At 42.5% G+C, this 14017-nt stretch overlaps 1 protein-coding gene across 13 annotated transcripts in view; it reads right to left on the reverse strand.

The window, feature by feature from the left end:
- TCF7L2 (transcription factor 7 like 2) overlaps nucleotides 1-14017 on the reverse strand; it is a 167770-nt gene that overhangs the window by 20447 nt on the left and 133306 nt on the right. For 9 of the 13 annotated variants that reach the window (XM_057380170.1, XM_057380169.1, XM_057380172.1 and 6 more), the window contains 2 exons: nucleotides 4783-4915; nucleotides 2608-2710 (listed from right to left, as the gene is read on the reverse strand). In XM_057380170.1, the coding sequence (XP_057236153.1) occupies nucleotides 2608-2710; nucleotides 4783-4915 (236 nt within the window). The remainder of the gene's footprint in view (nucleotides 1-2607; nucleotides 2711-4782; nucleotides 4916-14017) is intronic. The other 4 variants (XM_057380173.1, XM_057380171.1, XM_057380176.1 and 1 more) reach the window with 1 other exon arrangement.

Genomic DNA, 14017 nt, shown 5'->3' on the forward strand with positions numbered 1-14017 from the left:
AAAAAAAAAAAAAAAGAACAACAAAAAACTTCTCTCTGCACAGTAAGCTTTATTCTCATTTGATCAGAACAAAAATCTTGGGGATTGTACAGCAAGGATCAAAGGAAAGAAACACAGAACAATTTGAATGCCATAAATCTGATAGGAATGGCTAATTAAATTTTATAACCTCTGCTTATGTCAATAGAGACCCTCTCCCCAAGCTGAAACTAGGTGTTTTGTTGTAATAATTAAAGGCGAAGTCTCGCTTGCTTTAATGGAGCCATCACACTAATTGAGGGCTACACATCCAAAGGAAAACAATAATGAATGTAAATTTATACCAAAATAAAGTACAGTGAATCAAAGGACTTCAGTTGCGCTTTGGGCCTCTTTCGGTATTTAGATCTCGGTGAGAAAACATTAAATTAACAGAGCTTAATTTGTAGCCTTTTGTCAGATTAACAAGTGTTGACAAGAGTTACCGGGGGAGAGTCCCCAAGAAGTATTGTGGGTAACCAATAGACAATCACACCTCATTACAATAATTAAAAAATACAGCAACATGCAAAACAGCATCCTCATGAAAGACACACAACTTTTTCTGATGGAGGTTTGTCTGCGCTGGCTAGCTCGTTTCATCTGTCCTTCAAATACATCATCTGACTGGGCAGGATGCTTTTGGGGTGGTTCTATGCCAGAAACATGCAGGCCAGTGGAGGAGAGATGGGTTGGGAAGTCAATGGTGAAGCTCAAATGGCAAGGAGAGGGGAAATGAAAACCTTGGGTTACTTCTGTGAAGTTGGCCATGCCAMTGTCTCAGAGCAAAAGCCAATGAGATGGTGTCACCCCTCAACAAAAACCACTGGGAGAAGCCAAAAGAGCCATGGGGAGGCAAGCAGGCCAGTGTCTTGGCTTCCTCCAAAGTGATGGCAAAGCCTTCCAGAGACAGAGGTGGCCAACAGCACTGTCTGTGAAAGTGGCCACATGTGGCATCACTCACATGGCTTTGGTGGCCATGGCAGGAGGTCCAAGGAGGACAAACCTGTGTCTGCACAATGCACACATCCAGATGAGCAAGGAGGCTCAGGCCAGGGACAGAGGGGAATTGAGGTCAGGGACAGAGAGGAATTTCATCCCTGTGCTCTCATGTCTGTCATGCCACCGACTTTTGGCACTAGCTGAGTGTATTTGTTTTAAATGTTGTGCTGCTGAGCAAGCTTAAGCTAAGGAACTGACACTCATTCTACCATTGTTCAGGGTGTCCTTTGGAAAAGGTAAATCACCACAAAAGAGGAGGAATTTCARATTTTAGGGAGCAACACTTTGGGTTTTTCTTCTGCTCATGATGTGCTCTGCTAAACCTTCAGCAGAGAGCTGATGGACACACGTCACCCTCAGGGAGKGAGAACCTCTACCCAAACCTCTACCCACAAGGAAGGGCAGCCTGCAAAAGGGCCAGAAGCTCCAGCTCTCCTGCATCAACACTTCTGAGCTTGAGAAAGGCCTCCAAAGCCTCTGATGCCACCACCCTCTCTTTGCCCAAGAGCTGGGGGTATGCAGGGACACCCTACTCTTACAGGGTGTCAACTCCAGTTCCTCATGGAAAGCAAACTTGTGGAGAGGTATTTTAGCACAGYTGGCCAACCTCAAGCAGAAGGAAACTATTCTGAGCTTTGGGCAATTCATTTCTGTAAGAAACATCACCCCAAAACTGGGGAGGCATGTTACGTGAGAAAAACAGGGTAACAGCCTTGATGTATAATGCACAGAATTGTTGTATCCAGCAATACAAATTGATTTTATAAGCATTTAAATCAAATTTACTACACAAAGGGCTTAGGCAGTGCTTAAGTRTATTATAAACCTATTGAGAGATGGCAACATAAGAAAAAAAAAGAAAATAAGGACTCAATTACTGCAGGGAGCCTCATACCCAGCAAGGTTCTGCAAGTGGGATCTGAGGAGTTGAAAAGAAAACAAAACCCCAAACTAACTTTCCATTGCCTTTTTTCTTAGCCAGTTTTAAAGTAAACTAATTCCTCTTTCTTGTTTAAAATTCCATTCCTCAGATGCCAATTGCCAACTGCCCAGCCACATCTCAACCAGGAATGCTGCTCACTGGCCGATGTAAAGCTCTACTGTTTCACAAGAAAAACAAAAGGGTTTTCAACAGAGAAGGCAAATGAAATTGAAAATTGTAAAATTGAAGTGAGGATGGCCCTAATAAAAATTTTTTAAAAAAGTTTGTGAGAACCACCCCAAGCCCCCAGAAAACCAAATCTGAGAAAAACCCATGCGCTGCAGTGTAAGGGCAATAACAAGAAAAAGACATTTTTGCAGGAGGGTTTAAAAATTCATGCTTCACGAGCTGTCAGCTGTTTGGGGTGACCTGCAAAGCTGTGTCCAACTGCTCATGCTTGTTTAAGACCACATGACCTGGCATGAGTTTTAATTAACTTTCATGAGGTGCGTAAATTCATAACATTCAGTGAAGTGGCAATTGGCAAACTCATCCCAGTGCACACAGATGTGCACACACACACACACACACATATATATATTTACATAAATTTTACACATCAGAAAAAAAAGAAAAAAAGAAATTAAAAAAATGGAACTCCTTACTGTGGTACTAACCATCCTAGCGGATGGGGGATTTGTCCTACAGTGCCTGGTGATAATGGATAATAAGGAGATATATCTGGAGGATGTGGAGGCCTTGGAATTCCTATGGAAGAGGAACAAAAAGTAGCATCAGTACTGAGACATGGAAATAAATAAAATATAAAGAAAAAACACATATGTTTCTAAATTTCCATCAATTCACTTTTATTGCAATATTTGGCCTTCACTCAGAGTTTCAAAGGCTTTTTCACACTTATTTTTTAAACAAGAAAATATTATATTATTCTTTCCCTCAGCCACCTCTCCAGTCAGAGATAATTGTTTTTGTGATTTAGAATTTAGCAAACTCAGATACAGTTTTGGTGTGATGCTGTACTAGGTAACCTCTTAAATGCTCAGTAGAAAGATGGACCTTGTAACAACTTCAYGGTTATTTTAATCTCAAAGTCATCCAAAAGACCACAGGCCCYACACCCATGTGTTGGCCTGGGTACTCAATAACATGGCCTTATTCCAAAATAATCTCCAGAAMAAGTTTAAAAGTCATTAAAATTGCAAATTATGTTTTTGCTTTTGAGCAAACCTAGGAAACCCTTTAGAGGTGCGAGCCCCTGGAAATAAAACCAGGGGCAGATGTTGAAGGTGTGCAGGAGGACAGAGAGCCCACCCATCCTCTCTGGACCCGGTGCAGTTCCTACTCAGAAAGCAGAAACCAGCTCCAGACACAAGCCTTAAATATTAACGCTCCTTACCTTGAGAGCAAATAGGAATTACTCCGAGGAGTAAAGGTTACAAGGCTGGGTCTTTCAATTAACAAGCCAGGGCACAATTACACAGCAGAAGCAAAATTAAAACAGAGAGCATTAAAAAGAAGGGGTACTGTATTCAGGGCTGAAAACTATTTTTTTAAGTCACTTGGGAAGCTTTTAATCTCTAAATTAAATCTCCTTGTGTGACATTTTCACGCAGACGTTGCTTTCTCTCCATTACAAAACCCAAACAGATTAACTGGGCTTTAACCATCCAGTGAGCTATTTGCACACTTGAAAGAATGTTCACAGAAGAAAAGTAAAYAGTCTACAGACGTTAATCATATGTTTTACGATAACCATTTAAAAGCTATTCCCTGTACTACCATTATTTAAATGAGAGGTTGACTATGCCATTCACTTTGCAATACCCAGGGATGGCGAGGTGGAATCCTTTCAAGCCACGTGAAGTCAGCATTAAGCACAATTAAAAGGGGGCCCCAGTCGAAGCACAGCGAGTGAAAACCAGCTAATGCACAGCCTCATTCAAGGGCTGGAGTTCACATAAATTATCTGCATAAGTCAGGGCTGACACACAGTGATTCCTTTGACGTGAATTCTGTTTCTGATGAACTTCCCAATTAACTAAATGGGGTTTGGATTAACAAAACCAAAACCACTGTCACKAGGAGCTCAGCGCAGCCCGGAGAAAGAAGATTGACACTGTTTGACTTCTTTGGGACCTAAGGTTAAAAAGGGACTCTTAAAAAGTTAGAATAACATGTAAATTCTACTCTGTAACACCAATAAATCTAGTCAGGGTTTTATGTGGTGCTCTATATTCAAGCAGACTGCCCTTCAGGCTGAACTTAGAGTTGGRTAGACTTACATTGGGGAAAAGTGTTGCAAGTGTAAAGCTGGAGCTAAGTAGTTACAGTGGATGAAAATTCAACATTACAGGAGAAAAATGGCTGAACTCCTGACACAGAAACAATGGGATTTGGGGAATTAAAAGAGATTCATTTCGAAACCGGTCATGACCCACCACCTTTAAAATTCCAGCTGCAATTTTGTAAGCGCAGATCACAGAATGTACATGTTTAATTCTCTGGGTCGTGCATGCAAACCAAGCACTGGTAGATGGAACTACCAGGTGGGGTATCCTGCTTGCAAGGAAACACACCTGCAAGCGACCCCACACATGCAACTCTGGTGTCACCCTGCAGAAAATTCACCCGGTAGGTTCCCTTCTGAAGCCTAATTGGCTTCAAAAGAAACTGTTTCGTTTGGGTTTGACATTTAACATGCCCCCTTTGAGGCTTCAGCATGGGAAATCCGCTCTCCCGCACTCCTCTCCCCTAATGCGCAGAACGGAAAGATCCACCCACTCCCTCTCGAAAGAAACCCCAAAATATTTCCCACCTACCTGTTTTGGGATCTACGTCAGCTGGTAAGTGTGGAGGAGGGTTTCCTGGTGTGAAGTGCTCATTGCTGTATGTGATAAGCGGCGTGAGAGGGTGTACATGGTGTGGGTGCTGCACAACTGGCACTTTGTTAGACTGTCAAGAGAAAAAGGTTGGCGGTGTTAGAGCAGTGCTGGGCATYCCCCACTGCAGCACGAGGTATGACACACAAAAATCCGAGTAGCCAGGATTTCAACGTGATCCTCAGACTTTTCCAGATCCCTTCTTGGCGTCACCCTTGCAGTTTTCCCACCCTCTTCCTTAAAACCTCCTCACACACTTTCCSTGCTGTTGAGGTTCTTTAATCTTTTTGACCTGTCATGCTCCTGTATGGAGCAACAGCAATTCTTTAAAATTTTCCCTTTTTATTTTATAATCTTGTGCTTCACCTCCAAGATGCAGGCAGACTCCTCAGTGAGGGGCTCAGAGAGTCCCCCATTTAATTAGCAGGGGACCCAAATGCTCACTGACCCATAGGTCTTTTCCTCTCCCCTTCCTGTCCTCACTCTCAGCTCTGCATTTTACTGCTCATTGCAAATACTCCAGATAAAAAGCCTTTGTAGTGCTGGAGTATTCCCTTCATCAGCAAGCATTAAGCTGACAAGCCATCACCTGCATATTTTATATATATATATTTTAGAAGAGCTGATTAATTATCAATTCATCAGAGAGCGCTAATAAATGGAAACTGGATACTGATTAATTAGGSTACTAAAATATTCGGCTATATAAATAATGGCAAAACTCCCCAGATAAAGCCATTGAAATTAACACTCTTGTAAGGGGAATAATCACACAGATATCATGAGGTTTTTCCCATCACATTCCTAGCTCTGGGGAAAAAAAAAAATCTTTTTCTTAACAACAATAAAAAAAATAATTTAAAAGGAGTGAATGAATGAAAGAAAAAGGCAGGCTGAACTGTAACTTACCCTTACAAGATCACAAAGAAAAAATTAAGCTGAAACAAGCGAACCGCTGGACCATTTACTGCGAGTAATCCAATTGCAAAAAACCCTATTCCCCATAGAGGATTTTCACTAAAATCCTACAACAGGGACATTTAACCAGATTAGGTACCAGCAAAGATAAAGAGGCTGGTATTAGATGATGAATGGATTAGAGTCAGGTTTCATTTTAGAATGTGTCTTCATTTCCTTTTATTACTTTAAGTAAGGAACAACTTGCATTAACATCAAGTAAAAGGAATCACATTAAAATAAAGCAGTGATACCACAGTGGCTGSGATAGCGCCGCTGCTGTTCAGGGTCTGCCAGCACTCCCTGCTCACCCTCCTGCTCCAGGACAGCTCCAAAGCCACTGCTCCCTCCTCAGCACCCCCAAACACACAAAMACACCCTCCCCGTGCCCCCTTAGACAAGCTATTGCTGTTATCTGATCTTGCGTCCAATGCTCCAMGCTTCCCTTAGAAGCATTTCAAAAAACAATTCAGTTTTTCTTTGGGGATGAGGTTTCTAAACTGTGGGGGAAGAAGGGGGAAGACAAACTGGGAGCAAGGAGGAAAAGAAAGATCTGTCTTCCCTGAATAAACAAGAAGTGCCAGCATCATGTTTGGCCAAGCAAAGCTCCTTTGGCTCCCCAGCCCCAGCCCCTGCCATATTTGGGCTCACTGCTTTGATAACCTGCAGAAAGAAGTGTGCATCCAAAAGAAGCAAGGCAAGAGCAGCGCTTGTGCCTCCCACACTCCTCCTGTGCTGCTCACTGCATTCATCTCCTTTTGCCACCACACAGGACGATTCCTCCCTGTCACTGAGCACTTGGCACAGGGCATCCCCATGTCAAGTGGCCACCAGGCAGGACAGAGCGTGGTCACCACAGCCATTGCTGTGATTTACAGCACGTTGTGTCRGCTGGGCTGTGGCTGGTCAGATCTTCTGCCAGCTGACAACTTGTGGCCACACAGATCCATAATGGTTTCACATCAGAGGAGCTATGRGGATTGGGCTCTCCATGTTCAAAAAGCCAAAGGAGATGCTCTAACCCAAAATCTGTTCTCTTTCAAGTGAGCCAGCCTAAGCGCTCTGAAAGTAACTGAAAGCTTTGGCAAGGACTTCACCTAACAAATCATATTTCACACCATACAAAGTAGCAGGCATCTACTCAACAACARATGACATTGTAAGCCAAATTACCAGGTGATAAGGTCAAAAAAAAATGACCATTTCCAGTAAGAGCTATTTTTTTCTGGCCACCCATAGTGTGGTCCCATTTATTGAAGAAGTTATTACATGCTGTACCTTCGTGCTCTCCCAACTCTATCTTCACATCATTGCAAACCTCACCCAGACCCTGACAGACACTGAGAGAAGCCTTCCACASAGAGCTTATTTTCACAGAAATTGGAGCTGGTTAGTTAAAAAAATAAACAAGTGATAGAACAACATTAGAGGGTCAGACTTTAAGCTGACAAACAAGAAACAACACGTAAGAGGAAAAGCTGGACTGACATGGCTCCACCACCAAAGCCAGATGTACCATAGGGGGTTACATGTAAACTGTGGGAAACCACCACTCGTTGCTTTGATACACCAAGACCGCCTGCAATATCGCCACAAAACAGAACAACTGCTAAATTGTGATGTATTTTACTTAGCATGTTTCAGAGACAAACAAAAAGCAAAAGGAAAAAATAAATAAAAATCAACTACTAAGAGTTTGAGCCTTAAGTCTGCATATTTTTCCCTCGATAAGTAATTTTTATTGGGGTGACTACCATGCACTCAAACAACTCATACAAACGTGCAAGAGTAGGATACTTTTTTGCCACTCCGATGATGTTGGGGCAGAGGTGGGGGGAGAATGTACCAGGGGAAGGGGAGAAACATATGCATGCTCAAAAATATGCAAAATATGCACTCTGGGACAGTGGAGTGTGATCCACTTCCCTGCCAATCAGTCTGCATCTGTACCACTACCCAGGGACACGTTTCCATTCTGTTTTGCACTGCTTAGCACACTGGGAAAAGGGACCATAACTCCCCTCAGAAGAGMACACACGATTTGCAAGCCAAGCTAAGCATGTATAATATGCTAAACAAGCTGCTCTTTAAAAACACCATTCCCAAAGTTAACTAAGCTTCCTTGGAAAAGAGGAAAATAAAGGACAGTGTGGGAAAGAGCAGGATTAATCCTGTGGGTGCATCTTTGTTTGAAGTCAATGGGAGCTCAGCCTSGGTAACAAGTGTGGTCCTAACCCCATCCACTGGCTGTGAAAGGTAAACCATCAATAGGAGACAYCTACTAGATAACTCTAGACATGCCCCTGCAAAAGGCAACATTCTCCAATATACATTTGTGAGTACTTTATCAAGGGCACYTCTAAGCTAAAAGCCATTGTGAGAAGCAGGGATTTCTCTGGAAGTTGAAGAGCTCCATTTATGRCTCTGCCAGGCACGGGAAGGGGAACTGCACTGGCACACACAGATCAGCATCAGGGCATGTGGTAACAGGTCAGATTTCTAAAYACAAATCCCAGCCTCTACAAAGTACCAAGTCATCTGCTGATAAATCACCCCTTATGCACTGAAAGCTGAGGTCTCATATGCTGGGTTAGAGGGCACGGTAAAGAATTGYAAAAAAACAAGAGAAGTTTGCTTTTCTTGATAACTGCTGCCTGAAGCAAACCAGAGGAAATTGTCCCCATAGGGGCTCTACTACTAAATCTCTCTATATGAATTTGAAATGCTTCTGGGAGTGCTTAAACACAGATCAGTTTAAACAATAATGGAGCTCCAGAAYGAAAGAAATTCCCACACCGAAACCACAACAAATTTTGGACTGATAAATGTTTGAGAGGAATACTGAGATCCATTTAGACTAAGTTCTGATAGGTGCCTTTAGGGAACAAAAAAAAAAAACTATCTGAACTTCAGATTTAAACTGCAGGGGATTGTGTGTATAAATTGCTGTGTWTTAGTCTTTGTTGCATGGTAAGGACATTTCATTAACAGGATGAAAGATGCTTCTATGCGTACACAGCCCAATTTAATACACCCCACTGATGAATACTCCCCATTTATTGAAGAACTTAATACACGCTGTATAAATCAATAGTTCCTAAGTCTMTGAAAGCAACACAAGACTTGCATAAGATGAAACATTGTATTGTTGAGCACACAAAGAGAAACCAACCTCTAAACAGGAAGGAGTTTGCTACTGCAATTTCTGTTTGCAAATTCACGGCTTGTTTGGCTTTGGTAATAAAAACACGCTACCGACTCCAAGTCAGAGAAAAACATGCTGGAGACACCAGAGGATTTGTCCTCACCAGGGTAAGGTGGGGTGTGCACAAAAAGCCACCCAGGCTGAGRACAAACCATTGTGCCATGGCAGCATCGCAGCGACCAAAGCTTCAGCCTCTGAYTCYGYTCCAGTGCATCCCAARGGCAGGGTGGAGGATGCTCCTGCASCAGCCCAGCCTGGAATTCTGGTAGCCACCAGCACAGCCCCATGGCTTCCCTGACCTGGGTGGCCTTTTAAATGTCCCTAAAGCCCTGTGAGGCTGGGGGTGCTGCAGGCCACCAGGCACTCCTCAAGCTCATGGCACAGGAGGGACCGAGCACCCAGACCCCCAGAGCCCTGTYCCCCTCCTCTAYGACCAGAGGAATGAGAGCTTGCCATCCTCCTTAAAACCTATTAATCGAGAGACACTRAAAACAAATGGAGTTAGAGCTCCGCCTGTCTTTTTGCTATGTCCTCCTCTTGCCACTGCTCTCCTTTTCTGAAGCAAGATGGGCCCTGAAAGTGCTTTTATGAGCCTAATACAATAAAACAAAAGCAGCACRGAAGAGGGCTTGTCAGCCTTTTCCCCTCCTCTGGGTGGATGCAGGTCGACAGTGGTCTTGAATTAGCAGGCCCTCCTGGAATTGCTCTCTGGGCTTAGCAAGSAGTACCATTCAATACCAGCTCACATCAAAAAATAGGTTTATAAATTGTTTCTCTGTATTTTCCAGATGATGTTATTGCAGTTACACTGACTGTGGCCAGTGAAATGCTCCTGAACTGCTCTGCAGCTCCAAAGATGTTCATAAAAGGAGTTTATTTTATTGTAAAGGTTGATCCCTCCCTGATTCTGCCTAGGAATCACCCTTACACCACACTCACCCCCTCGTCACCCCGCACCACCCTGACACCCCCCACAAATCAGGAAACTAAGCTGCAGGTGAAGGCAAATCCCAAAATATTACTGCAAACACTGGAAAAATCTTCCAYTTCCAGTGGAGTCACCGCCACCCAAARCAGAGCATCAAAAAGCAGAGCATCAGTGAACACCAGTCCAGCCCTGGGGATCACCCACACCGGGAGCTGCTCTGGGACACCCCAAACTGCACCAAGGAAACCATTTGGGTTAACTGAGAAGCTAAAGCAAACTAAACCCACCAGCTATATGGAATTTGGTGCTCATCCCCTTCCCAAGCACAAAAATACAATGCCAGTGATGAAGCATTTCCTGAAAAAAATCAAACATTTGATTTTACCCAACCCTGTTTAGCTAGTGAAGTCACAGTTTGTTTTTTTAAGGATGCTTTCACACCTGACTAAGCACTCCTGAAAACCACTTCCCCTTGCTCCTTTATGGCTGATAGAGTGGCCTGAGCYCTTTCTCAGTTTAATGTAGCTGATTCCTGCCTAAGGTCCTGCCCTAAGCTAACCTCCCATTGTAGCAGGAGACAAGGCCTCCACTGATAATCACAACTCCCCCTGCCAAAAAAGGCTCATTTTCTTCTTTCACACGAAGGATGACAGGAGTACTGACAACCATGTGCAGGGACAATACCCTCCCCAAGCAGAGCTTTAAAAAAAAAACAACAAACCCTCCAAAAACCCTGCAACAACCCCCACTGCCCTATCCATAATAATTAAAGCAAAAATTAAAAAATGGGGACATACACACAATTTTGCAATCTTGTGTTTCTTCCCCTTCCCTCCCTGACCACTTCCCAGGCCAGCGAGTGCCTACCTGCTCCTGCAAGAACTGCTGGCATTCCAATAAAACCCCRTGTTCTATTAGCAGTCTCTCAAACAAAACAGCAAAATCAGCTTCCTGGCTCTAAGTGTCCAGCAATTCATTCATGAAAAGAATCGTCTTGCTTTTTTCCCCCTTTAACTCTGATGAAGTATCCCCTGAATATTGGAGAGCTAAGCCACCGTGCTTGACATTTTTCCACATCCTTCCTGTCAGGGAGTGATGGTACTAAGGGGAGGGGGGGTGGGGAAATGAGGATTTAAGATGTTCAGGAAATTTCCACTTAATTTCGCCAAAAGGCAATTATGTGAAATGATCTGGTGACAATTAGCATACGCCAAATCCTCTAGTGTACGAGGGRAAGGACTGGGGTTTAGCTATCTAATTACTGCCTGTTAGTTCCGATGCAGGAGGATAAAACACACCAGTAGTAAAACATTATTAAGCGCGCTCACACTCCACTTTCAAAGCTGTTGTGGGCTGTAAGTTTATTGCTATGGTATTTGGAGTGGGTTTTTTTGCATTTTTCTTTTTTTTTTTTTATGTTAAAGAAAGAAACTTGGGGTTTTAAATACAAGTTAAGTGCTGCAGTCTTGGACAATGTGGTGCTCCTCTAATGTCAGGTCAGACCCGAACAAGCACCTGCTACACAGTTCTATGTTTTGAGATCCTTCAGCAACACCTGGAATTACATTTGTGACAGAYTTTACTTCACTTATTCTCCTAAGGCTTTACTGATAAAGAGAAAGCATTCTGCTCACCTGCTCTGCCTGACCTTGGCATACAAATTCACACATCAGTTACATCATCTGTAGCCCAGAACTGTGGCCTGCATGTATCCAGCCAAGCCTTACACCAAATATCAAAATCAGAGATTATTTAATCAACAGGTGGAGTTTCCCACACCAAGAGGGGACAGGTTACTGCTCAAACCCTTCAAGTTCCAGGTAATAAAGTGCCCGGATTTGTTTCTTTCATTACAAAAGGAGAGGCAGTTTCTTCCCCAATGTGACAATTACTCAGTGCTTTCTTTGCATGCTTTGGTTAATTTTAATTACTAGACAGATAGTACCTCTGCAGAGCAGGCAAACCTTTGTTCATGTCTAACAAGGCAGAAAAGCAGAAAAATTGGCAGATATTAGTCTAAAACTGAAAAGCGCCTTTTTGTTAAGCCATGCCAGCACAAGGTGTGCTGGATGCACAACCACCAAGCAAAGATGGGTGAAACCAAAACAGGGCTTTGGGAAATGGTCCTGAGCACAAAGAGGGCAGGAAAGGGAGAGGCACAGAGCAATAACACAAGCACAAAAATTAAGAGAAGATGAGAAGCAGAGAGAAAAGCGAATATAAGCAAAGTAGTGCTTCTAATTGCCTGGACAGACCATGCTTTTGTGTGAATACCTAATCATGCAATTTGACTTACTGCCCRACATTCTCTGAAAAGCCACATCATAAACAGCTTTAATTCTTGCTTATAAACCACTTATTTCAGCACTAGACAGAYATATACTGCAGGAGGAATAGCTCCTGATTTTTATTAGGGTATCTGTGATTTCTGTCTACAGCAAGAACTTGAATATGAGGCTGTTAAAAAACTGCAAGAAATGTAAGAAAATTAGCATGTATGCCTATACCCTCTTGTACTTGGCAATTTCAGTAATAACAGCATTATTAAAAAGCTACCATGCACATACATGCCTTAAGAAATYATGACAAGTTTCCAGTACAGCATTTTAAAACGCAGCATGCACAAATTATAGCGGACACTGATATACAATATACGTAGCAAATGTATATTAAATCACTTAACGAATAACAAGGCTCTAAAAACTGTTTCAATTTTTTAATGTGCTAWAAACATTACACGCTGCACAAAACAATTAAGTGATGAAACCATTAAGCAAGCCCAGATCAGYTATTTCTTGAATAAATTCAAAAAAGTTTCCCTAAAAATGTTATGTTAAATGCACATCAGAACTGAAACACCTTGCAAGTATTTCAGGAGAAAAGTAACAGGCACATTTACACAGCGCTGTCAGGCCTTTTGCCCCAAGTCCCAATAAAAAAAATTCCTCCAAAGGTAAAATGTTTGTGAGATCTCGCCACCAGCCTTGTAAAACCTGCAACATGCAGTGAAAGAAGAAAAGTCTAAATAACTGTCCTTTTAGAATAATTAATTTTAGACAAATTCTACAGATTTTTACCCCTTGTTTCATATAAGAAAATGCAAATAAATCAACTAAGCTACTCAGGCAAAGGTACCACAGAGTACTGAAGTGGWAGAAATCCTCCTCCTGGAACGAGTGACTCTGCAAGCAAGTCTGGCAGAGTTAGAAAGGGAAACAGCAGAAAACTCAAGACTCCCACAAAATCACGAGTCAAAATGTGATGTGTTGCAGAATTCTTCAATAAGTTTCTATTTTCTGTGTACAAGTACGGGTAATACACAAAACTGGCTGAGGGGTAGCTTTACTTTCTGTAATATATAATAACAGGAGAAAGAAAGTCTCATGGACTTCGAACAGCAAACACAGAACCACTGTATTAAAACATGTGTTATCTCCTATTTATCAACACTCAGTCTTATTTTTCATATATCTTTATCACTGGGTAAAATAATCCTTATCCAATGCCCCTAAAATTTTCATCTTTAGCATTACAGCTAAGCTTTCTGAAGAATCCAGAGAATTTAACTGAGTGCCAACCAAGCACAGGATCCAAAGGAAACAATAAACAGTAGTATGTACTATTTTTAATAATTAAAACAAAAAATCTCGTTTTGTATATGACACGAGCTAAACCATTCCATCTCCAAACCCCCTTAACTGTAACGTATGTGCCCTGCTACAAACCAACTTTTCTTCCTTTAAGAAAAAAAAAACCAAAATCCAAACATTTTTTACCTTCATGGTTTCAGAGTTTAGGAAATATCGTACTGAACTGAAGAAAGCTTTGAAGTGGCCCCCTCCGCCCCAAAGGGAAAAAAGAGAAGAAAAGCTAGTGATGTCATGGTCACTGTGTGAGTGCCTGACTGCGGATGGAGCACGGCTCTGCACGCACACACACTTCTCCCTCGCTGGTAACCATTGTTCAGCAGCCAGAAATCAGCCCCCGAAACCTGCTGCACACGGGGCTCGCAAACACCGCCCCGCCAACACACCCCGATCCCACCCTGGATGCACGAGCAGAAAAAAAAAAATAAATAAAAAATT

Source organism: Malurus melanocephalus, unplaced genomic scaffold (genome assembly GCF_030028575.1).
Source record: "Malurus melanocephalus ecotype Western Australia unplaced genomic scaffold, MMel_1.1 scaffold_439, whole genome shotgun sequence".
Lineage (NCBI taxonomy): Eukaryota > Metazoa > Chordata > Aves > Passeriformes > Maluridae > Malurus > Malurus melanocephalus.